This window comes from Myotis nattereri, assembly GCF_964212035.1.
Source record: "Myotis nattereri genome assembly, chromosome: 7".
Lineage (NCBI taxonomy): Eukaryota > Metazoa > Chordata > Mammalia > Chiroptera > Vespertilionidae > Myotis > Myotis nattereri.
Genome location: NC_138082.1, coordinates 93557328 through 93582965, shown reverse-complemented (window position 1 = coordinate 93582965; position 25638 = coordinate 93557328). Strand labels below are relative to the sequence as shown.

Sequence of the window (25638 nt, the reverse complement as noted above, 5' to 3'; positions counted from 1 at the left end):
AGGTGCCCGCCCCCTACTGCAGAGGAGATGGGACTCGCAGGAGAACCCCACTCCTCCCTCCTGACCAGTGCCCGCTCCCACAGCCTCACAGGCTTCTCTGCCTTCCCCGCGGGAGGGCCTCTCCTGATCCTGCCCCTTTATCGAGCTCCATCCTCACTACAGTGTCCCACCCCCTCCAGCCTCACAGGTCCGAGGCCAGCATGGGTCCCGCACCCAGCGGGCGCTGGTGTGCAGCAGCCAGCTCTTCTGGGGAGCCCTGATTCATGCGTTGGCCCAGTGCTGTGGCTACATATTCCTACCGATGTTCATTTCAAGCTACCAACCTGATGCCATTGAACACAGAGTTGGGAAGAGATGTGCCCCATCTACTCTCGTGACTGAGTAAACTCAGCCCTGGCTCATCTCTCTCTCAGGTCTCCACAGGCAACACGCCAGCCATTCGCCCAGTGGGGAATCTGGGAGCCATCCCAGTCTCCTCCACCAGCCACCACCTCCTACCCTCTGTCTCCCAGATGTGTTCTCTGTCCCCTCCTCTTAGCTGCTGCTTCCGGGCCATCTCTCATCAGTTCGCTCTGCCTCTGTCGCAGCCCTCTCCTGGACTCCTACTCCCAAGCCCGTCTCTCCATGTCATTGCCAGGGAGAACTTTCTGGAAGCCAAATATGGCCATGGTCTTCTCTTCCTCAGAACTTATCGCTACTGCCTCTATGATTAAATTCGAACTCCGTTCCCAGCGGGGATAAACCACTTGGCATGCCCAACCTGGGGGCTGTTTCCGAGTTCCGTGACCCTGTTCACCCTCCGTCTCTCTGGTGAGACACCCTTTCTTCCCACGGCCCTGCCCCTGCCTAGGAGGCGTCACCACTACTCTTGGCACCCTCAGTGGACCCCTATCTTAGCACAAGCAGCTACTGCGGCCTCCGGGTCCGCCCATGCTCCCCAGCGGAAGGGTCCCTCCTTGAGGACAGAGCGATCCACGGTCATCTCTGCACCCCAGGCCTCGGCGCCGGCCCTGGCTGTGAGCAGGCACTATAAATAGTTACTCGAGTGTGACTGGATGTGGGTAGAACATTTGCTTTGTCTCAGAATTTGGCTAAGATCTCAGAGCCAAAGACAAACAGATGACAACACACAACGTTCTAAAGCAGCGGTTCTCAACCTTTGGGGGTCGAACGACCCTTTCACAGGGGTCGCCTAAGACCATCGGAAAACACATATATAATGACATATTGTTTTTGTGATGAATCACTATGCTTTCTTTAATTATGTTCAATTTGTAACAATGAAAATACATCCTGCATATCAGATATTTACATGACGATTCATAACAGTAGCAAAATGACAGTTATGAAGTAGCAACGAAAATAATGTTATGGTTGGGGGTCACCACAACGTGAGGAGCTGTATTAAGGGTCGCGGCGTTAGGAAGGTTGAGAACCACTGCTCTAAAGAGGCACATCCCCTGGGATCTACTAACAGATGCAGCACCGGCTCAGCCCTCTGCCCGCGCAGCCTGCATCAGCGAAATGAGACACTTAACAGGCTGCTGCTGGAAGGGACTTCGTGGGAGTAGAGAGATCTCTGGCCTGTCTCCACTCGCCCAAACGAGCGGGCATGAGGGGCCCAGGAGCTTGCCAATGCAGACGGAGGCTGTCTGCCTACCCCTGTGAGGCGTGCACAAGCCGCCCTGATGGCCAGGGGGCGGAGAGCACATCGAACACTGGGAATGTCTCTGAAGGAGGTGAGCTTCAGGTGTTGAGACCCCACAGGAGCGGGCAGCCCATTGCTCCAGAAGAGCCAGCAGCAAGAGGCTGTGGTGTGTTTCATCAGGGGACGGAGTGGTGTGGGATCTCCAGGGGTCACCGAGAGTGTGTCAGCCCCACCTGGAGGCCAGCGATGCATCAAAGTGCCTGCAGGGTTATCTGAGGGGCCCACAGTGCCTCTCATTGGGATGCAGCTTAGACTGGCTGCCATCCTGGAGGGGGCGTGGCCAGCGAGGAGTCAGATGAGAGAACCAGCAATAGAACCAGCTACGTTGGAAGAGTTGCCTGGTTAGTGTCCCTCAGGCTTTCCCAGGGGATCTTCCTCAGAGCAAGTAAAGAGCCCTTGATGGGATCATGCCTGCTGTGCTGAGACCCGGTGTGCAGGCCGCAGGGCAGGGAGCAGAGAGCAGGGAGGGCCTTGCAGGTAGTGAGCAGAGAAGGAGGCTGTGGCGAGGGGCTGAGAGGCAGTGAGGTGAGGGGTCAGTGTTCTGAAAGGGGCTGAGGTGAGAGTGGGACTGACCTGAGGCTGGGCTGCAGGAGGGCGCGGCTCACAATGAAGTGCACCTTCTCCAGGTTGGACATGGGTCGGTCGGAGAGGGAGCCCTCAGACTCAAATGCCTCCTCTCCAATATTCAGTTGGCTCGCCACCTGGAAATCAAGAGGGCATCAGGACAGCTGTCACTCTCCCATGGCGAGGGAGGGGCCGGGGCTCGAGGGGGCTGGGGAAGCAGAGCCTGGGACCCTGTGGGTGCAGAGCCGGGAGCCCGGCCCTGGGCGCACCTGGCCCGTGATCGGGGAGGAGCGCTTCAGCTTCATGGAGGAGATGTCCTTGGTCCTTCTGTCCCTGAGGCTGGGCCTCTGTGCAGGGAGAGAGTCTGTGAGTGGAGTGAGCTGGGCAGCACCTCAGGCAGCTCCTGACCTGACAGCCTCCTAGGCTGGGGCGAGTGTCTCTCTCCAGCCATTTCCTACTTGGTTTACAACGCGCCATGCAGTCCCTCATCTCCGCTGAGTTTGGCAACACTTACATGTGCTCAGCAAAATCCTCTCTCCTGGCGAGGACACCAGGCCTGAGCCCCGGGAGGGTCAGGACCTTGTCGACTCCAGAGCTTGAGCCTGTCACCAGTAGAGCCCTCTGCGATGGGGCTGGGTCAGAGCCCAGGCCCGACGGCCCAGGCCATGCTCATCCTCAGTGAAAATTGGGCAAATGAACTGGACATGCTCTGCCCACGGCAAGGGGGGGCCCTGCCAGGGCAGCAAAAGAATCTTGGTTGTGAGGCCATGGGGACCCGCTGTCTCCTCAGGCAAAGGTCACACCTGGTCTCGATGGCGCCTTGAGAAGTCTCTGCCAAAAGTAGAGCCCAATGAGGACTGGGCTTGGGCAGGTCAGCCCTTCCCGGACTGGGCACCGGCTTCTGGCTGGGGAAGTGGGTTTGCCACAGAGATAGAATGTGCCACACCAGCTGTCCCTCGGTGCAGATGACATGACTGTCTACATGGAAAACGCCAAGAAGTCTATAGAAAGTAAGCACATTCAGCCAGCCAGTGTGGCTCAGTGGTTCAGCGTCAACCATGACCTGGAAGTCACGGTTTGATTCCCGGTCAGGGCACATGCCCGGGGTGTGGGCTTGATCCCCAGTGTGGGGAGAGGTGCAGGAGGCAGCCGATCAGTGATTCTCTCCATCATTGATGTTTCTCTCTCTCCCTCTCCCTTCCTCTCTGAAATCAATAAAAAATATATTTAAAAAAATAAGCAAGTTCAACAATGTTGTAAGATACAAAGTCAATTCACAGATAAATTATATTTTTCTGTGCTAGCAATGAACATGCCAATGTCAAAATTAAAACTATGGTGCCAATTAGCCCTGGCCGGAGCATTCTCCTATAAACCAAACGGTGTTGGGTTTGATTCTTGGTCAGGTCATATACCCAGGTTGCAGGTTCGATCCCCAATTGGGGCATGTGCAGGAGGCAACCAATTAATGTTTCTTTCTCTCCTTTAAATATCTCTATCTCTATATCATCTATATCTATCATCTATAGCTATATATACACATATATATACAGTATATATATATACAGATATATATACACACACAAACATATATATATACAGTAAAACCTCGATGTAATGGACTAAGTTGAGCGAGGGTATGTCCATCAAAGTTGAAAGTCTGTTACATAATACAGTAGGTTTTCCAAATGCATACATTAAAAAGTTGACAAATTAGTTTACCTGTTTTTACTTATATAGACACATTTGTGTGATTATAATTATGTATGAAAAGTTTAATTTCACAGAAAAGTTTTCTGTATGTTTTACTGTCATTTTAAATTTATACTGAATAGATCCAGTAAATGCAAAAGCACACGGCTGGGGGATGGGCGTGGCTTAGTGCACATGGGGATGTGGGCCAACACGAGTTAAAACTGCTGAAGTCACTCCACAGACAACAGAACCAGTTACTGAGCACGATGCCGTGTGATCACATGCTTATCATCCCTGAACACTGTTTAAGAGCAATGACTCCTGGATTTAAATATGTAGACTAGAGCTGTAGATATGTAATATTTACTTATGTCGGTGAAATTACTGCAGTGTTTTTTCCAACATATGGCCTATTCGCTAAAATTAGTTAAAAATGACAGTGAATTAATAACAACAACAACAAAAATAACCTGTTTATATATATAAAAGGCTAATATGCTAAGGTCTGAAAATATCTAGGGTTTACTATATATATATATACTAGAGGCCCAGTGCACGAAATTCCTGTGTGTGTGTGTGTGTGTGGGGGGGGGGGGGTTGTGGAGGAAGGTGTGTCCCTCAGCCCAGCCTGCACCCTCTCCAATCTGGGACCCCTCGAGAGATGTCTGACTGCCCGTTTAGGCCCCTATACCACTGGAACTGCTGGCTCTCAACCGCTCACCTGCCTGCCTGCCTGATTGCCCCTAACTGCTTCTGCCTGCCAGCCTGATCACCCCTAACCATTCCCCAGCCAGCCTGATCAACGTCTGTCTGCTCCCCTGCCGGCCTGGTCACCCCTAACTGCCCTCCCCTGCCAGCCTGGTCACCCCTACCTGCCCTCCTCTGCAGGCCCGATTGCCCCCAACTGCCCTCCCTTTCAGGCCTGGTCCCTTCCAACTGCCTCCCCCTGCTGGCCTGATCGCCCACAACTGCCCTCCCCTGCTGGACATCTTGTGTCCACATGGGGCGGCCATCTTGTGTGTTGGAGTGATGGTCAATTTGCATATCACTCCTTTGTTAGATAGGAGATATATATAAAATACTAGAGGCCTGGTGCACGACATTTGTGCACTGGAGGTGGGGGGGGGGTCCCTCAGCCTGGCCTAGACCCTTTCTCAGTCTGGGAGCCCTTGGGAGATGTTTGACGGATGGCTTAGGGAGCTGGCCTAGGCCGCAGTGGGACATCCTTAGCGCTGAGGTGGAGGCATCAGCCTGGCTGGTGGCTGAGCTCCCTGTGGGAGCACACTGACCACCAGGGGGCAGCTCCTGCATTGAGCATCTGGCCCTGGTGGTCAGTGCACGTCATAGCGACGGGTCATTCTGCTGTTCGGTCAATTTGCATATTACCCTTTTCTTATGTGCAAATATTTTAAAAAAACACACATGTAGGGCATATGCACTGAAAACTACAAAACATTGGTGAAAGAAATCAAAGAAGATTCAAATACATAGAGCTCGTGGGCTGGGAGACTCAGCAGAGCAGAGATGTCAATTCTCCTCAGACTGATATACAACAGAACTCCCATCAGAACACCAGCAAGGCAACTTCTGTGGACACGGGCAAGATTATACCAAGCCAGTGATGGCGAACCTTTTGAGCTCAGCGTGTCAGCATTTTGAAAAACCCTAACTTAAAAACAAAGATTTATATTTTTGATATTTATTTTATATATTTAAATGCCATTTAACAAAGAAAAATCAACCAAAAAGATGAGTTTGCGTGTCACCTGTGACACGCGTGTCATAGGTTCGCCATCACTGCTCTAAGCTGTATATGGATAGGCAAGGGACCTAGAATAGCAAAATCATTTTGAAAGAGAATAATGGGCAGGAGGAGTCAGTGTGCGCAGCTTCAAGACGGTGTATGCCTACAGCCGACAGGACAGCATAGGGGGCACATCGACCCATAGAACAGAAGAGAGACACAGAAAGAAACCCACAGATTTGCACCACCGATTCTTGACAGAAGTGCAAAATCAATTCATTGAGTGAAGAACGGACTTTTAAATGAAAACGTGAGGTCTGACTGAGAAGCGAGCCTGCTGCGTTCCCAGGCCGTGGTGGGACTGCCCAGGTCGCCCCCAGGGCGCCAGCCCCACAGGCGGCCCAGGGACGCTGGCCTCCTGCCGTCCTGCCGCCCATGGTGTGTGACTTCCAAGACCAGGCACCCAGCTGACTGCGGGCTGCCTCTCACATCACTGCCTGGGGAGGAAGCCCTAGGTGGCAGCACCAGGAGCTCAGGCAGCCTGGGTGGCAAGGAACCGAAGCTCCTGCCAACAGCCATGGGGTGGGGGTGGGGGTGGGGAGGGAGGCTTCTGGGAAGCAGCTCCGCAGCCCAGGGATGCCTGGAGAGGAGGCGGCCCTGTCCACATGACGCAGCCTCAGGAGAGACTCACGCAGACCTGCCTCGCTCACCGCCTGGTCCTCAGAAAGTGTGAGATAAGGGTCTGTCCCAGGCTGCTGGCTTCGGGGGGCTGTGCTATAGTGATAGGTCATGGGGACACTGCACAGCCCACGCCTGGGCAACCTCCATGTACTCCAGGCCCCTCTGGCCATGGCGCCCTGGCTGCAGGTGCCCCTAGCGCTCTCTGCAGTCTGCACCAGGACTTGACCATGGGCGGCGTGGGCTCCCGCCACCGGCGGGCCGCGAGCTGTGGCTGCTGGGTGATTCCTGTGGCCGGTCTGGGTGGTTCATCTAAGATGACATCATGGAACTAGGCTTTAGGGAGGACTTCTGTCAGTTCGCCTTCTGTCAGAGGGCGGTGGCGCGCTGGCCGAGAGCTTGGTCGTGAGCGCACTAAGCCCAGCTCTGCCCCCCCCCCGATTCCCTGCGATTTGGCAGCGGCTCACTTCCCTGCTCAGCTCTTTGCTAAGTAAACAGGTAACCCCTGCCTTGCAGGCCTGGCGCCTGAGACTGGCTGGAGAGAAGCAGCTGGCACACGGCACGCTGCCAGTCGGGGACGTCTGCTGTTATTGCTGTTACAAGCGTTCGCGTCCTGTTTGAGTGGAACCCAAGGACCGGAGCTTGGGACCCGCCCCAGCAATGACCGTGGGGCTTAAGGGTGAGCCGATGGGGGGCTCTGTGCCTTGCCTCCCCGGGGCCACGGGCTGGTGGGTGCCTGGAGGGTGTCTGCCCTTTGCTGCCACCACCCTCACCCATGTACCTGTGCAGGCCGGGCGCTGCCCTCCCTGCCCGCGGCATCCTGGGCCGGCCGCGTCCTGGCGAAGAGCACGGGCTCGGGGAGGTCGCCCATGAACCTCAGGATGATGCTCCACACAGCCAGGGCAGCCTGCGGACAGGGAGACAGAGGCCTGCTGGAGCCCAGCGCGCGGCCGGGCCCCAGGACCTGCCCCTGCTCGTTGCTCTGAACCACAGCGCAGGCTGAGGCCACGGGCCCTGAGCCGCCGGAGCAGAGCGCTGCGTACCGAGCAGTCGGCGTCGTCCTCGTGGTAGAGCAGCGGGTACCGCAGGGGCTTCCGCACGTGCGTGTGGCTGGCCGACTTCTGGAAGTAGGTTGCCGCGAACTTGGGGAAGCTGTACTCGGCCAGGTCGTCCCTGTCGTCCTCGGGCTCGTCCAGCGCGGGGACGGCGTCCAGGTCCACCTCGGGCAGCTGCTGGCTCTTTGTTTCCAGGTCCTGGGGACCAGGAGGGGAGGGACCAGCATCAGCCTTCCTCTCCAGGCTGTGCTTTCCGAGGCGGCATCTCAGGCCAGGGAGCGCCGAGAAGGTGTGTCTGGCCGGGCACCCGTGCAGAGCCATGTGCCGCTCCCCACTGCCCCTTGCGTCTGAGACCTCCCCGCCCCGCCCCACCCCGGTGGCCCCTGGTGTGAAGCACAGGCCTCGGTGTGAACTCGGCCACCGAGAGCCCTCCGCGCCCGCCTGCAGAGCTGGCTCTCTAGACCAGCGGCCGCCAGCCAGTGTGACGTGGACCAGTGGCGGTCCGTGAGGTCCGAACGGTTGGCGGCCGCTGCTCTGGACACTCCCACTCCTCGCCCTCCGCCTGCCCTCAGTCAGGTGTCCTCTGTGAGGACGCCCCAGCTGCCCCGACTGATCAGATGGGTGTGTCTGTACGGTGTGCACGTGTGCATGTGTGTGCATGTGCGTGGTGGGGGACGGGCATGAGTGGGGGTGCCTAGGTCGTGAGCAGGTGTGGTGCGCAGCAGGACCGCCTGGGAGCTGCTGGCCTCCCGCCCTGCACTGCCCCTCAGACACGCTTCCTCCGAGCCCGAGTCCCAGCCTCAGGTCCCAGTCACACTGCAGAGCACAGCACCAGGTGCTCTGAGAGAAGGGGTCGGCCTCAGGGGAGAGCTGTGTGTGCATATGAAAGGCTCCAGGAAGTAAGGCACTGGCAGGTAAGAGCCTGCTTACCTGGGAAGGGTGGAACCTGGAGCCCCGTTCTCCCCTTTCTCTGCACGTCCACCCGGGACCACAGAGCACACTCCTGCTCCCACCCGCCAGCTCCCTGCTGAGTCTGCTTCTCAGTGAGCCCAGAGACCAACAGGTCTGGACTGCGTGGGCCTGGCCCGGCCCAGCTGGACCTTGAAGCACAGGGCCCATCTTACCTCAAAGCGGGAGGGGGCCTGGCCCTCCTGCCCCCCGATCATGGATGGGAGGAAGCCAAACACTTGCTCCACCATCTGGGTGTCGGTGACGGTGTCATAGATTGACTTGCGCTTCCTGGCGGCTGGAGCCCTGGGGCCCGGCTGCTGGTTGGTGGTGGCCGGCAGCCCCTGCGTGCACACCAGGGGGAGGTTAGCACAGGCTCTGCTGGGCAAGCGCCTTAAGAAGCCAAATCCCCTGCTCCTGCCATCATCTACCCAAACCCGTGAGGTTCCTCTCAAGTCCTAGACGTCCACAGCTGGTGACTGGGTGAGCCGGGCTCTCTGCCCCCGTGGAGGGCAGGTCCAGAGACAGAGGTTGCTGCTGGTCCCTGACCCACAGGCTCCCCGAGGCACCACCTCAAATCCAGGGCCTCCGAACCTCGCTTCAATCCGAGGCTCAAGCCTACCTGGTCTTTGTTCAGAGAGCACCCAGCCGCTGCCAGGCGAGCTGGTTTGTGCCTGCTGGTCGCCTGGAGCGGACGCAGGCTGTGCCTACCTGAGGGTGCATGCCCTTCCTCGCCCTGGGCACTGGAATAGCGATTTGCTCAGGGCGCCTATTTCCATCTTAACCCCCTTCCCCTCAGTGTCCAGCGGACGGAGGCTTGGTCTCAGGTGCCCTCTGGGGCAAATGGGAGCAGGCACTACTGCCCGCTCCCCGCCCGCCAGCCTCTCCTGCCCAGACACTCCAAGCTTCTCTTGGCATTTCTCGGCCCTGGGCTGTCATGCCACGGCACCGTAACCAGGAACTGGGGCCTCCCCAGCTCACCGCACCTTCCAGATGACCACAGCCCTGCTGGGAAGATCCCCAAGGCTAAACAGAGGGGCTCGGGGGCTCGGTCTCCAGGTTCTAGTAGAAGCCTGTCCTGCTGCCTGACCCGGGGGTGTCCTGACGGGGGGCGGGGTGGGCGGGCGGGGTCAGTGTCCTAACCCGGGGGGTGTCCTGACGGGGGGCGGGGTGGGCGGGCGGGGGAAGTGTCCTAACCCGGGGGGTGTCCTGACCCGGGGGGCGGGGGGTGTCCTGACTGGAGGGGGTGTCCTGACCCAGGGGGTGTCCTGACCCGGGGAGTGTCCTGACCCGGGGGGTGTCCTGACGGGGGGCGGGGTGGGCGGGCGGGGGAAGTGTCCTGACCCGGGGAGTGTCCTGACCCGGGGGGCGGGGGGTGTCCTGACCCGGGGGGTGTCCTGACCCAGGGGGTGTCCTGACCTGGGGGGGGTGTCCTGACCCGGGGGGTGTCCTGATCTGGGGGGGTGGGGGTGTCCTGACTGGAGGGGGTGTCGTGACCCAGGGGGTGTCCTGACCCGGGGAGTGTCCTGACCCGGGGGCGGGGGGTGTCCTGACTGGAGGGGGTGTCCTGACCCAGGGGGTGTCCTGACCTGGGGGGTGTTCTGACTGGAGGGGGTTTCCTGACTGGAAGGGGTGTCCTGACCTGGGGAGTGTCCTGACCCTGACTGGAGGGGGTTTCCTGACTGGAAGGGGTGTCCTGACCCAGGGTGTGTCCTGACCCAGGGGGTGGGGGTGTCCTGACTGGAGGGGGTGTCGTGACCCATTGTGTGTCCTGACCCAGGGGGTGGGGGTGCCCTGACTGGAGGGGGTGTCGTGACCCAGGGGGTGTCCTGACCCAGGGGGTGGGGGTGTCCTGACTGGAGGGGGTGTCCGGACCCGGGGGTGTCCTGACCGGGGGGGTGGGTGTTCTGACCTGGGGTGGGGTGGCACGAAGGCCAGCTGTAGTTATCTCTGAACAGGGAGGGGGCAGGACTGTCTGATGAGGGGCCAACATTGCTGCTCACTCCTCCCGCCCGTCCTCCCGCCCGTCCTCCCCATGGGGCCCAGCCGTCCCCACCTGCTTACGGAGGCAGTGACCACCTACATTGGCTTTCTGCTGCCGAAAGTTCCGCCGGGCGGCCATACCCCTGGCGTGTGCCTGGATGACCACCACGGCCCTCCTCCGGGCCTGGACCTGCCGGCGCACCAGGTAGCCCCTGCAGCGCGCCTGCAGCTGGACCACCCTCTGCCGCGCGGCCTGGTACTGCCTGGTCAGCAGGTGGCTCCGGGCCATGGCCTGCAGGCGCTCGAACCCCAAGAGGATCTGAGGAGCAAGAGAGATGCGCGCTCACGAGGGGCTGGGCCAGGGGGCGGGCGGCCTAGGGATGGCCTTCCCATGGCGGCTCTCAGCTCTCGGCTCAGATGAACAGCCTTTCCGGTCTGTGTCGTGTCCCACCCCCCCAGGCCCGCCTGAGCTCTCCTACCAGCTTGAAGTCCTGTCGCGCGCGGCGGCCTCTCCACGCGGCCTGCAGGCTCACGGCCGCCTGCCGCTGCCGCAGAAACTCCCGCCTAGAAGGAGACTGCAGGTCAGAGGTGCGCACAGCTCAGACATGTGTAAGTCTGTGGGTAAAAACTGGTTTTTTAAAAATATATTTTATTGATTTTTTACAGAGAGGAAGGGAGAGGGATAGAGAGTTAGAAACATCAATGAGAGAGAAACATCGATCAGCTGCTTCCTGCACACTCCCCACTGAGTATGTGCCTGCAACCAAGGTACATGCCCTTGACGGGAATCGAACCTGGGACCCTTGAGTCCGCAGGCCAACGCTCTATCCACTGAGCCAAACCGGTTAGGCTAAAAACTGGTTTTGAATGGAAGATGTCTAAGGAACTTTTGGGGAAGATAAACCCACACAATAATCCTCTTCTGTAAGCCAAGAGCAGGGCAGGACTTAGAGCCACTGCCCGTAACTGCCATTGTGGCTGAGGGCAGTCCACCTTTTAGAATAATCCAGAACATCCCCCCGCCCCCACCCACCCCAGATCTATGAGGGGATAAAACGCGTGGCCAACACTTTATTCCTGCAAAACGCTCCCTCCCCTGCTCACTGAGCCAGGCTCAGCCAGCAAGCAGCCCAGTGTCATGAGTGGCTCCTCGGTGGGCAGACGAGCAGAGGGAGCCTGCCATGGCCCAGCTCCCCGCCTGCTCCCTGCGCGGGAGGGCGGGCCTCTGGGGGACACCCTGGGGGAACCTGGCACACACGGATGTATCTTTTATTTCACACTTAGCTTTGTTTTCTTATCACTTCTGATAATGTTAGGGTATTTTCTTGGGTTTAGAACAGCAGATCTCAAACATTTAAAATCATCTGCGGGGGGGGAGGGCGGGGGGAGGGGCGGTTACGGGCTCCCAGGTCCCAGAGGAGTGTTAGGGGTGGACTAATGCACAGCAGGACCTGCAGCAGCACTGTACCTGTACATGTGAGTCGTTAAGAGTCAGTCCTCAGTTCTTATCGCAAGGAAAAAATTTATTTCTATTTTTCAAATTTATACGAAATGGTGGATGCTAATTACACGTACTGTGGTACTCATTTCCTGACATATCACTCACACAGTCCTCCATGTCAATTATATCTCAATAAAATTGGGGGGGGATAAGAAAATACCATCTGGAGAACGTCAATACTTACTGATGTCTGTGGCCCACCCAGTCCAATTAAGTCTGAATTGTGGTTGAATATATGCATAGCTATGTAATATTTGGGTGCATGTATATACACAGATGATTCTAATATGAGGTCAAAGTAAACAACTGAATTATCTAAAAATAACCCGTCTCCTTCCCACTATGGCAGTGGGTTTTGGCTGCGTGATGGGCTGGGACAAGGTGCTGTCAGCATCTGAGCGGAGGCCCGGGATGCTGCTCAATGCCCAGGACAGCCCACAACAGAAAGCTACACTCCCTAGTGTCAACAGTGTTGGGTTGAAGAACTCTGGTTTCTGCCTTTTTAAAGTAGTCTCTTCTCTGGCTGTATTGGCCATAACAACAATAACACCACCCATCACCAATGGGTCGTGCCTGAGGGAATGGAGGAGGCACACCTTTGCCTATCACTCCTCCTGACTGCATCTAAAAGCGCTGGACAGGAATAGAAAGCAAACAGAAGAAGCCTTTGAGAAGGGAAGATGGTAGACCAGTGAGACCCTTCCGAGTCAAGGAAGAATATAAGAGGTAACTTCTGGGGGTTTCTTTCCGCCTCACATACCCCAGCCTAGGAGCTGAAGGAGTCAGCAATCCAGAAATGGCAATGGCACGAGCAGGAAGCCCCAAGGTAAGCCTTCGTTTTCCACCAAAAAGGTCCAGAAAGAAGCAGGTCAGCAAGACAGGAAGCGGTCAGGTAACACCCGTGCACTCCAGGGAAGCACCACAGAAACAGCTGTGGTCCCGCACCAGAGAGTGCCCGAGGGAGCCTAGGCCGCCACCCTCACCAGGGCCTGTCCGAGAAGGCTGAGTAGGAGCCATCCTGTGTGCCATAATGACCTCCCCCACAGTGTCAGTGAAAACCACTGGGGGACCTGGCCCCCCGCCACCATGTGGCGGTAATGGGGGCCCCTCTCCCTCCATGTGGGAGCTGTGTCAGAGGAGACCCAGTGGAGAATCAGGCTCCGTCTCCCTCAGCAGTAACAAGGCTGCTCCTTTCCCTATGGGATCGGTGGAGGCTGCACTGGGGGCAGTAATGAGGCACTTATGTCCTCTCAGCCAGAGTGGTGCCAGCGGACGCCCTGTGGGCAGCTAGGACTCTGCTCCCAGCCAGCAGCAGTCCCTGGAGGCTCTTGGAGGACTTGGATCTCACCCTATTAGACAGCAAACTGGTGCCACCCACTTCCCCTGCCAGAATGGTGTCAGAGGAAGATAGCTAAAAGTGTATATCTAAACAAGACACATAATTCTTATAACATAATACCCAAAATGTCAAAACCCAGGGAAATATCAACTTGAATGAGAAAAGACCATCCACAGAGACCAACACTGAGATGACAGAGGTATTAGCCATTATAAAAAACGCCCAACAATGCTCACTTGAAACTAATGATAAAATAGAAAGTCTCAGGAAAGAAACAGGAGAAATAAAGTAGAACCAAATTGAAATTTTAGAGTTAAAAATACCACAATGAGTAAAATGAACCTCAGCACACAATGGAAAGAAGAGAGGAAAGAGTCAGTGAGCTTGAAGATATAGCAGTAGAAATTATACATCCTGAAAAACAGAGGAAATCAACGGAAAGAGAAGGAACAGAGCACCAGGCACCAGTGGAACTGTAACAAAAGACCTAATATTTGTGTCGTTGGAGTCCCGGAAGGAAAAAAGGAAGAGGCATTGCTGGAAAAGTGCTAGAAGTAATAATAGCCAAAAAGTTCATAAATTTAGCAAGAGATATAAACCTACAGATTCAAGAAACTGAGCAAACTCCAAACAGGATAAGTGCAAATACCGAAGGAGAGGAGAGGGAGAAAGGGACAGAGAGCCTCTTTAACAGCTTGGCCTTTCCCTGGCATCTCCAAGCCCAGCACAAAGCAGATTGCTTTGTAGCTCCTGCCAGGTGGCCCAGGCAGGGTACAGGCAGCTGTTGACTTGAAACTACATCTCCTGGGAGGCCCCAGAGCCAGCTCACCCAGAAGACAGCTTCTCCAGAGCCTCACCCAACCTCCTCCACGAGTGACACACATAATTTTCTTTAAAAAAAAAATATTTTTATTGATTTCAGAGAGAAAGGGAGAGGGAAAGAGAGAGAGGGAAACATCAATGATTGATCGGCTGCTTCCTACACGCCCCTTACTGGGGATCGAGCCCACAACCTTGATCAGAACCTTTAATCCGCAGGCTGATGCTCTATCCACTGAGGCACACAAGCTAGGGCCATGGGTGACATACTTCTCAGACAGACTCATTGGGCACCAGAGCCCTGCTAACGTGAGTCCTGCTCTACAGGGTCAGCCCCTGCCCAGCAGATCCTCTGCTGTGGTTGTGGCCAGTCCTTGCAGCCAGTCAGCCTGGGAGTAAATACCTCCCTTAACATGCCAACAGCATTCAAGGCTCAGCTGTAACAGACGGGTGCAAACAGCCCACCTGGAGTGCCCAGCTTGAGTGACCAAGGAGGCTGCATCCCTGGGCCTACAGAACACCACAAGGCCACTCTACCAAGACCAGGAGGCATAGCAGCTCTACCTAATACATAGAAACAAACTCAGGGCATCTGCCAAAATGAGGAGACAAAGAAACATGTTCCAAATGGAAAAACAGAACAAAACTTCAGGAAAAAAACTAAACAAAATGGAGACAAGCAATCTATCAGACGCAGAGTTCAAAACACTGGTTATAAGGATGCTCAATGAACTTAGGGGAAGAGTAACTAGTGAGAACTTCCATAAAGAGATAGGAAACATAAGAATGGAGATAGAAAACATAAAAAAGAGCCAGCCAGAAAAGAAGAATATAATAACTAAAATAAAGAATGCATAAAAGGAATCAATAGAATAGATAAATCAGAGAATCAAATCAGTAATTTGGAAGATAGGAAGCAGAAAACACCCAATCAGAATAGCAAAAATCAAAAGGAAGTCAGCCCAGCCAGTGTGGCTCAGTGGTTGAGCATCGACTTATGAACCAGGAGGTCATGGTTGGATTACCAGTCAGGTCACATGCCCGGGTTGCAGGCTTGATCCCCAGGGTGGGGTGTGCAGGAGTCAGCCAATCAATGATTCTCTCTCATCATTGATGTTTCTATCTCTCTCTCCCTCTCCCTTCCTCTCTGAAATCAATAAAAATATACTTAAAAAAGAAAAAAGAACCCCCAAAATTGAGGCTAGAATAAGGAGTTTCTGGAACAACCTCAAGTGTACCAACATTCACATCATGGAGTGCGAAAAGGAGAAGAGAGAGAGAAAGAAATTGAAAACCTATTTGAAAAAATAATGGTGAAAAACTTCACTAACCTGGTGAAGAAAAAAAGACATATAAGTCCAGGAAGTGAGAGAGTATCAAACAAGATGAACCCAATAGGCCCACACCAAGACACATCATAATTAAAGTGCCAGAAGTTAAAGACAGCATCTTAAAAGTAGCAGTTAGTTACCTACAAGGGAGCTCCCATAAAACTGTCAGCTGATTTCTCAACAGAAACTTTGTAGGCTAGAAAGAATTGCCAAAAAAATATTCAAAATGATAAAAAGAAAGGAACTACAACCAAGATTGCTTTACCTTGCAAAGCTGTCATTTAGAATTGAACGATAAAGAGCTTTCCAAACAAGAAAAAGCTAAAGGAGTTCATCACCACTAAACCAGTATTACAAGAAATGTTAAAGGGCCTTCTTTTAGAAGGAGAAAATAAAATTTTAAACTATGAAACTAAAATAGCAATAAATACATATTTATCAACAACTAGAGGCCTGGTGCACAAACATTTGTGCACTCAGGGGGGTCCCTCAGCCCGGCCTATGCCCTCTTGCAGTCTGGGACCCCTCGAGGATGTCCACCTGCTGGCTTAGGCCTGCTCCCTGGGGGATCAGGCCCAAGCTGGCAGTCAGACATCCCTCTGGCAGCCTGGCAGCCCTCGTGGGATATTCACTTGCCAGCGGGGAGCAGGCCTAAGCTGCAGTCAGACATCCTTAGCGCTGCTGAGGAGGCAGAGGAGGCTCCCGCCACCACCGCTGTACTGGCAGCCATCAGCCTGGCTTGTGGCTGAGCAGAGCTCCCCCTGTGGGAGCGCACTGACCACCAGGGGGCAGCTCCTGTATTGAGCGTCTGCCCCCTGGTGGTCAGTGTGCATCATAGTGACCAGTCATTCCCAGTTGTTCTGCTGTTAGGGTCAGTTTGCATATTACCCTTTTATTTTACAGGATTACTTTAAATGTGAATGGATGGCTCTGGCTGGTTTGGCTCAGTGTATAGAGCGTTGGCCTACGGACTCAAGGATCCCGGGTTCGATTCCAGTCAAGGGCACATGCCCGGGTTGCAGGCTCAGTTCCCAGTAGGGGTCGTGCAGGAGGCAGCCTATCAATGATTCTCTCATCATTGATGTTTCTATCTCTCTCTTCCTCTCCCTTCCTCTCTGAAATTAATAAAAATATATAAAAAATAAATGAATAAATTTAAATGGATGTTTGAGCATCATCCTGTGCATCTAAAGGCTGCAGTTTGATTCATGGTCAGGCACATACCTAAGTTGCAGGTTCAATCCCCATTGTGGGCATGTACAGAAGACAACCAATTAATGTTTCTTTCTCTCTCCCTTCTTCTAAGCATGTCTTTGGGTGAAGATTTTTAAAAAAATAAAATAAAATAAAGACATCCAGTGGCTGAAGGGATCACTAAACAAGATATGTGCTATCTACAAGAGGCCCACTTCAGTTCGAAAGATACACCCAGACTGAAATAAAGGGATGGAAAACGATATTTCATGAAAATTGGAACAAACAAATAGCTGGGGTAGCAATGCTTATATCAGGCAAAATAGACTTTAAATAACAAGACAAAGAATGACCCAGCAACTCCACTTCTGGGTATTTATCCAAAGAATCCCAGGACACTACAACAAAGACATTCATCTGCCCATTGCAGCATCACTTATAACAGGCAAGCTGTGGAGGCAGCCCAAGTGCCCACCAGCAGATGACCGGGTAAAGAAGACGTGCTGCATATGCACCATGAAACAGGACCCAGGCAGAACAAGAATGAAATCTTGCACCTGCACAGCATGGGTCGCCCTAGGGAGTACTGTGCTCAGTAAAGTGGGTCAGAGAGAGGAAGGCAAATGCCGTATGATTTCACTTACATGTGGAATCTAAAGGACAATATAGATGCACAAGCAGAACAGAAACAGATTCTTAGGAACAGAGCAGATGCTGATGTTGCCAGGTGGGAGGGAGGTGTGGGGAGATGGGTGGAAGGTGGAGGGATTGGGACGTACAGATTGGTAGCAGCAGAAGAGTCATGGGGGTGTGAAGTACAACCTAGGGAATACAGTCACTAATATTCTAATAACTACGTATGGTGTCAGGTGGGCACTGGGTTCAGTGGGGTGATCACTTTGTAAGTTATGCAAGCGTCTAATCACTGAGTTGTAGATCTGGTCCTATTATAATATTCCATATCCACTGTAATTGAAAAATTAAAAAGTATTAAAGTAAAGAAAATGCACCAAAAGTGAGAAGGGCTGCCCCTCCTTGTCTCTGACTGCTCTGGGAAGGCAGCCTGTGCACTCCTGTGTTGGCCCCAAGGATAAGCCTGCCTGTGAGAAGGGCACCTGGTGGCTAACTGGGCTCAAACTGATCAGCCGAGTCCAGCAGTCATTGCTAAACAGAGGCTCTTCTGTCAGCCCCGCTCTGGGAGAAGTTGGCACTGAGCTTCCTGCCTGCTTGCGTTGCGCTCCAGCTGGCTGAGCCCCTCTGATGAAGTATTGGTAGTTCATGGGATTGTATTTCGCCAGCAGGAGACTTTCCTGGCCCAATCAGAGCTGCACAGCTATTTCCTCATTAGCATCTTCACTAACTAATTAGGGTGGCTACATTCTGACCTGGACAGTGCTTTTTGCACTGTGAGATTTGGAGTCCTCATTTGCATGAGGATGGACCAATCAGGGATCAGGGGTGGGACTTCTCTCTCTATAAGTCAGCTCTCCTCTGGTTGGGAGAGTGCACTTTCTCTTTACACCAAGACTGCAAACTGCATTTTCACTGGAACAGAGAGCTGAGCAGAGCTGTCTAGCCAGAGGGTGGGTGGGTGGGTGGGGGTGGGGTGGGGGGTCTCACCCTAGGGCTGCCTCAGAGCCGTGCGATTGTATAATTGAGGGGTAACACTGCTGAGCTGTGCTGGTCTACAGCTGTGTTGTATCACAATTGCGCTGTTGGCACTGAATGAAGTTTCCTTTCACCACACTTAACATGGGGAATGCCTGTTGGTGTTGAATTGGTACCAATGACCATTGGCTGACAACTGCTTGGCCTGATGCTGGCTGCTGACGAGACCAGTGTCAGCAGGGTCTGGCTTCCGAGCCACATGTCCCTGCCTCATTAGCTTCCTCGAAGGTGTCCACAGCCCCTGTTCTCATGGGTCGGCTGTTCTCCCATTTTCGCATCATGTCTGGGTTTCCAGTCCTTTCTATGTTGGTGATAAGCAGACGGGACAGTACAGAGACCCGCTCTGTGGGCCTGGAGAGCCTTCTGGACATGGTGAGGGTGAGGAAGGCAGTAATATTGCTGATTTGCTGAACCTGAACTGAAATTCAAGTGTTACCTTCTTACTGACCAGGGAACTGAGTCAAAGAGTTTTTTTCTTACCTCCGAAACTGACCACCTCATAAACCCAAACTCATAAATTCTCTAAGACCGTGGTCGGCAAACTGCGGTTCGCGAGCCACATGCGGCTCTTTGGCCCCTTGAGTGTGGCTCTTCCTAAGCCTTAGGAGTACCCTAATTAAGTTAATAACAGTGTACCTACCTATATAGTTTATGTTTAAAAAATTTGGCTCTCAAAATAAATTTCAATAGTTGTACGTTGATATTTGGCTCTGTTGACTAATGAGTTTGCTGACCACTGCTCTAAGACAATTGGAGGAGATCATCGAAACATAGTTGAGACCAGAGCTGACACTTCATTTGACTCTGGCTTATGTAGTGGGTCCCCCCCACCCCCCCCACCAAACATGGCCCACAAGCGAGCATTCAGATAATGCCTCCGACGTCTCCGCACCACAGGCTAGTGTCCCTGTCAGAGGTCCTGAGGGGCAGGGGGGCAGGAACCTGAGTCCCTTGTTTGGGGGCTGCAGGTCTTCCCAGGGCACGTGATGGGCGGGTGTGCGGGCGGGGGGCGGGGGGCGGGGGGCAGGAACCTGAGTCCCTGGTTTGGGGGCTGCAGGTCTTCCCAGGGCACGTGATGGGCGGGTGTGCGGGCGGGGGGCGGGGGCAGGGCTGTCACCTGTGCTTGTAGCCCCGCAGGACTCTCTGGATGCTGACCGCGGCTGTCTCCAGGGCCTGGCTCCTCTGCACCTCCAGCAGAGCGTCCTGATGCTCCTGCAACGGGACAGACACGCATGCGGCTGCCCCCCTTCACCCCGCACCTCAGGCTTGTCGCTGTGCTCCCGGGAGGCCATGCAGGGGAAGGGCCATGTGGACTGAATGTGGCTCGGAGATGGAAGCTGCCAAAGGGCCCAGCCCCAAGCCAAGGACCTCCCACTCCACCTCTTCTTGCTGTGAACTCAATCTGGCCGACTTGATTCCTGCTCTGGAGAGCCCAAGAGGGGCCAACGTTTCCTGGAAGTTGGTTTATTTCCCCAAATTCATGTGAACGGTGCAGTCAGCTGTGTTATGGGCTCCTGCCAGTCTCCATGGAAAAACGTTCCCCGTCGGCCTTGGAGTAGGACTCAGGTGTGAGAGTCAGCCCTGGGCGGCGGCTCTCCCTCTCCCTGCGCTCCCCTGACCCTGTGCCCCGCTGCCACCCTGACCCCGTGGCAGGCACTGTTTGTAGAACGGAGAGCAGCTGGCCTTAGGCAGCGGCCGGGCGGGCGAGGCCAGGGCTCGGGGGCCTGCGTCAGCCTCGGGTCAAGCAGCAGGAGCCTCTCGTGTGCCTGAGTGGGCGCTGGGGACACAGAGCGCCCAGACCTCTGCGGTGGCTTCAAGGAGCAGCCAGAGAGGAAGAAGGTGGAGGGGAGGGCCTCTCCTGCCCGCCCCCCACATCCTCCCAGCAGTTACCCTCTTACTCCTGTATCCCGCCCCGGGGAGGGCCTTCCCTCCAAGGGAATCGGAAGCCACTGCTTCCTGCTTCAGGCCTGTGCCCCAGGCCCCAGCACAGACCTGCGTAGTGAATGGGCTGCTAGAGGGCGCCCGGGAGGCCCTGGGGCGGGCCGAGCAGGGCTCAGGGGGAGGAGGCAGTGGAGGGGCAGGGAAGGGTGGCAGGGATGGGAGGGCGCTTGGATGGCTGCGGCGGCCTCCCTATCTGACCGCTGCCCACCAGCCAAGGCAGGGGTTTCCTCCAGGGCCTCTCTGACCCACTGCGACCCGAGGCCTGAAGGCAGCAGGACCGAGGCTGCCTCTGTGATGCTGGGCCCCCAGGTGAGGGGGAGGGGGGCTGCTTCACACACCTGCCCAAGAGCAAGCTCTGCTGGGCAGGGCTCAGCACCCTGGAGGCAGAGCTTCCCGGCAGCACGGCCCGGGTGGGCTGGGACTTGGCCAGGGGGCTGCCCTGGGCGCTCCTGCTCTGCTCCTTCTCCTGGGGCCTGGCCGGTGCCCCTCTGGAAGCCTCCTGAGCTTCTTCAGGCCGAGCTGGGCTCCCCGGCCTCCCCGGCCTCCCCTACCCCCAGCCCTGCTTTCTACAACCTTGGGCGCCTTTGAGGGGGCCACACGCAGAGCTGGGGGGGCAGCGGGAGCCCCATGGTAGCCCTATGCTCCGAGGCCAAGGCTGCAGGCCGGGTCTCACCTTCAGGAAAATTTTGGTCTTTCCTACTTTCCAGTCTCTGTCTGTCCCCAGCCACGTGTCAGCGATGCGCAGCGTCATCTGCCGGCACTTGTCCCGAAGCTGCGGGGAGAAGCAGGCGCTGGAGGGCGGGCAGGGGCCCGGCGGGGGGTGGGTGGGGGGGGGGACAGGGAGGGCTTCCCGCTCCCCCGCCCGCGTGGCCCCCACATGCCCCAGATGGGAGCGCAGGCTATGGGCTGCAGACACTCCGACCAGGAGGTCAGCCCCCCTTCCAGCCGGGGGCAGCCCCCACATCCAGGGCTCCAGGGGCGGGGGTGGGAGCCCAGGGAGGGCCAGGGCACCCCTGGGAACGGGCTGGGGAGCCCACAGGCGGCGGCCCCAGCACACACCTGCCGGCGGGTGGCGCTGGGCAGCAGGACCCCGAAGCGCCCCGCGAACTGCGCGAAGGTGTAGCGGAGCGGGAGGCCCGCCCGGCGGACGCGCACGGTCTCCAGGGCCCCCGAGTAGCGCAGCTGCTGCAGGCACAGCTCGCGGTCGAAGAGCTGCGGGCAGAGGCCAGGGGAGGATGAGGGGCGGCCTCCCCCCAAGATGGACCCCCTTCTGAAGGCGGCCTCCCCCCAGGTCGGCCCCCCCCAAAGCGGCGGGCCGGCGCTTGGTTAGAAGTCCCTTCTGGAGAGAATATTTGGTGGAGGTCGGGAAACAGTCCGTGCTGGAGGGTCTATAGGTCTCCAAGGAGATCACAGTTGGTAACAGGGGTGTTGCGCCGCCTCCCCTCGGGTGCACAGCTGTTTGTATTCACCCCGTTTAAGCGCCTCAGCAGCGCCCCCCAGGAACGCGGCCTCCCCTGCCAGCAGCGCCCCAACCCAGTTCCTACTCAGAGCTGCTGGCTCTCCCTGCGGGGGTGGCCATGGCATGGGGGTGGGGGGCTCTGGGGGTGGGGGGCTCCGCTCACCCCCCAACCTTCCAGCCCAGGAGTCTCTGGGCACTGGGGGCACCCCCCAATCTGAGGAGTCCACTAGCAGGCAGTTACCTACCTGGAAACTGAGGTTCCCAGAGGCAACTGCTCGCGGGTCAGGGCCACACGGAAGTTCCCCCTCCCCCCATCTCGCGTTTCTCATGGGGTCTTCACAACAGCCCAGGGGGCGCTGAGCTCCAGCTTCAAGGCCGGGCGCCTGAGGCCAGGGCCCCACTCCTCAGTCCTGAGCTCGGGTTGGAACCTGAGCCTGCCGGCCCCGCAGCCGGGGTCCCCCTACACCCACAGGGCACCCGCCTCCTGAGGCCGGGGGTGTGGGCAGAGGGCGCTGCCCTGGCCCTGGAGCACTGCCGACCTGGAGGATGCATTCTGGAGAGCCTGGAGAGCCTCAACTTCAATAATTTTCTTCTTTTCAAAAGGTCACTTTATTTAATATAACATTTCCCCCTTATAAGATGTTTCTCCTTTCAGACGGCCTCTTTTAGTTTGGGGGGTCCTGTATTTGCAGCCTCCGGGTGGGATTCCCAAGCCCACGGCCAAGGGCCCGTGGGCAGGTAGCAGGCTCCCGCCCGCCCCACGCAGAAGCGAGAAGCACGCTCTCAAGGGCCCCCCGGCGTGGCCGCAGCCCCTGACCCCGCCCAGCGGATGTGACAGCGGCAGTGCGTCCTCCCCCCTGCAGGCAGGCAGTGGCCATTCGAACTTCCCAGAAGAGAAGCCGCCTGGAGAGGGAAGCCCCTGGCCAAGTGCACAGCGGCCAGCACAGGGCTGAGTCGCAGTCCAGCCCTGCGCTGACTGAGCATGGCCTGGACTGGCCACCTCACCCTGTGTCCTGTCTATGGGGCGGGTGACAGCTCGAATACTGTCCAGGCCCTGGGGGAGGGAATGATAGGGCCCTAGCTGCCCCGCCCTGTGCCCAGCCTCCCTCATTACCAGCGGCTTCTTGTGCTCATTGGGTTTGATGCAGCGGATGAAGGAGGGCTGGCAGTTGGTCAGGATTTTCATCAGCTGGTCCAGGGACTGCTTGAACTGGCCTGCCAAGGTGGCAGGCTGCCTGCTGGAGTCTGCAGACTGTGGGCAGAAGCACAGGGTCTGAGTCGGGCTGGGGAGCACCACCTGGAACACCGCTGACCCACAGTACAGCCCGGCTTCGCCAAGGTCCCTCGGGTGGGTGGGCTGTATCCATCCATCCATCCGTCCATCCATCCATCCATCCGTCCATCACAGGTTCCCAAGCGCCTAGTGTGTGCACCCCCATTGGATAATGAGGACCCAGAGGGGGATAAGATGGGGCACCTGCCTCCTGTCTAGGGTTGGGGTCCCCCAAGTGGGATGCACAAGATGATGTGCCAGGGTGAGGAGAGGATGTCAGAACTGGGATGCTCACTTTTTGGCCTCACCCACCTACATGTTCCAGTTTTGCGCCGGTTTTATATATTTAAAAAATGTTTTATACTATGCATTGTATGCATTATAGTTAATGTGTATCGTTCTAAAATAAATGTAGTAACTTATGGACGCAAGAGGGGTAAGGGCCCAAGCCCCTTGCCATGAGCAGTGTTGTCTTGTACAATACCATCGTGGGCAATGCTCCTTCATCAAACTTCCCAAGGCCCAGTGCACCTGAGCACAGGTGTGTGCTGCCAGACTGCACCGTCTGGAGCAGAGGTCTTCACACCTGGACACCTCTGAGGAGAGGATGCAGTCACTGGGCTTTAACCACAGTGGGCAGCATTTTCCTCTTGTCCTGGTTTGTAAAACAATAAGCTTTTCCTCCACAGCCACCTGCTCCCTGAAACACCCAGGCCCTGCTCTGGCCACCTGTAGCACCTGGAGGGCCAGGGCAGTGTGCTCGGCCAGCTGCAGGGCAAGCGCAGTGTGCTCGGCCAGCTGCAGGGCCAGGGCAGTGTGCCCGGCCAAATGGAGGGCCAGGGCAGTGTGCCCGGCCAGCTGCAAAGGCCAGTTTGCTCACTGTCTCAGGCCGGGTGGCTCGTGCACAGCCTCGGGGCTCCTGGGTGTCTCTGGGCCTGCACTGCAGGTGGCCATGGGCCTGAGGCCTCGGGAGCTCCGGCAGGGGTGGGGTAAAGGCCAAGGACACTGTGATGTGGCCAGTGCTCATTGGGGCATGGAGAGAGGGCCTCTGTCTGCTCTCTCAGCTCCTCAGCCATCAGCTGGCTCAGCCTCCTGCGGTGGGAGGGGGGCCCTCACCAGAAGCCTCCAGGGCTTTTCTGGAGCAGCCCTGGCTGTGGGGAGGCAGAGGGGAGGCAAACCCCCTTCCAGGATCCTAGGCTGCCCTGGGGGCACCCGGGCTCTGCCCTTCTCCCTGGAAACAGCCACCCCCACCCCTCCCACACACATACACACACACCCCACACACACCACACAAAACACAACGCCCACATTCAGTCACACACACCACAGATGCTACACACATATCACAAGCACACATACATACACCATACAGTGTAACATACACCACTCAAAGCTCACACATATACCACATGTGCACCCCATCTCCTACTGTCAGCACAGGTAGGTAGTTACTAGCGTGAGGAAGAGAGCTAGTTATTAACATAAGGAAGCAAAGGGGATTAGATCATCTTAAACGGGGAAGCTGGAGCAGGGAGCAGGGCAGCAGCATTCCCACCAGCTGACTGTCACCAGACAGGCTCACACACTACAGGGAACTGCCAGAGAGGAGACTTCATCCTCAGAAGGGATGGGACCATCTCCCCGGGTGCTGAGGCCCGGTCTGGTACCAGAGCGACAGGAGGAGACTCCTCGCTGGGCACATGCTCAAGAGGAGCGGGCTGCTGTAATGGCACTTGTGGGCATGCTCCGTGGGAGTCAGGGTGCGGAGACAGGGCAGGACCTCGCCTGGGAACATGGGAAAGGCATCAGATTGGAGAGAGGACAGGAAACCCCCCAGAGTTTGCTGGGGAAAGTCAGGAGTCCGGGTTGGAGCATGTGAATGGTGCCGGTCCTTTACCTGACCAAGAAGAGAGATGGAGGACTGTCAGGGCAGTGCTGTAGCGCCTGGCCACGCTCTCCATCCCCGAACTCACAATAAAATCCTGCATCACATTTTAACTCTTCCATGCGGTGCCTTTGACCTTCTTTCCTCATGACACCACAAAAGAACTCATTTTTCACCAGCCACACTACACACACACACATCCACACCCACACACACCACACGCATGCCACATGCACACGCACCCATGCACACCCATGCTACAGTAGCCACACACAACCATGCACACCCTCAATACATACAGCACTCAGAACACACACACAGGCTGATAGAGACGCGTAGCAATATTAACACAAGCAGAAGTGTCTTAGCAAGACCGCCCATGCTTGGAAGCAGGCACCCGCTCTGTCCCTCCCTCCCCTGCGGCTGAGAGCCCTGACAGGCGGCCCAGGCAGAGAGAGGGGGGCGGAGAGAAGTGGAGAGGGGAGGAGAGAGGAGGAGAGGGGGTAGAGGAGGGAAGGGGGAGAAAAGAATGGAAGGGGGAGAGGGGGGTGGGAGTGGGGGGAGAGGGGCAGGGTGGGTGGAGGGGCAGAGAGCGGAGGAGAGGGGCGGAGGGGGTGGAGGGGGCAGAGAGGGGTGAGAGGGAAGTGCAAGGAGAGGGGGGATGGGGGAGAGGGGCAGAGAGGGGCGGAGGGGTGCAGAGGAGGACAGAGGGGCAGAGAGGGGCAGAGGGGTGCAGAGGAGGACAGAGGGGCTGATAGGGGGGAGGGGGGCAGAGGGGGGGAGAGGGGTGCAGAGGACAGAGGGGCTGATAGGGGGGGAGAGGGGCTGATAGGGGAGGAGGGGGCAGGTTGGG

The 25638-nt window shown here is 56.4% G+C and overlaps 1 protein-coding gene across 1 annotated transcript in view; it reads right to left on the bottom strand.

The window, feature by feature from the left end:
- MYO7B (myosin VIIB) overlaps positions 1-25638 on the bottom strand; it is a gene marked incomplete at its 5' end in the record, with an annotated part of 71711 nt that overhangs the window by 15966 nt on the left and 30107 nt on the right. Inside the window, 11 exons of the mRNA XM_081095342.1 lie at positions 2282-2409; positions 2542-2619; positions 7171-7296; positions 7433-7642; positions 8569-8736; positions 10476-10694; positions 10855-10939; positions 19345-19439; positions 20842-20940; positions 21228-21380; positions 22742-22879. Of these exons, the coding sequence (XP_080951468.1) occupies positions 2282-2409; positions 2542-2619; positions 7171-7296; positions 7433-7642; positions 8569-8736; positions 10476-10694; positions 10855-10939; positions 19345-19439; positions 20842-20940; positions 21228-21380; positions 22742-22879 (1499 nt within the window). The remainder of the gene's footprint in view (positions 1-2281; positions 2410-2541; positions 2620-7170; positions 7297-7432; positions 7643-8568; positions 8737-10475; positions 10695-10854; positions 10940-19344; positions 19440-20841; positions 20941-21227; positions 21381-22741; positions 22880-25638) is intronic.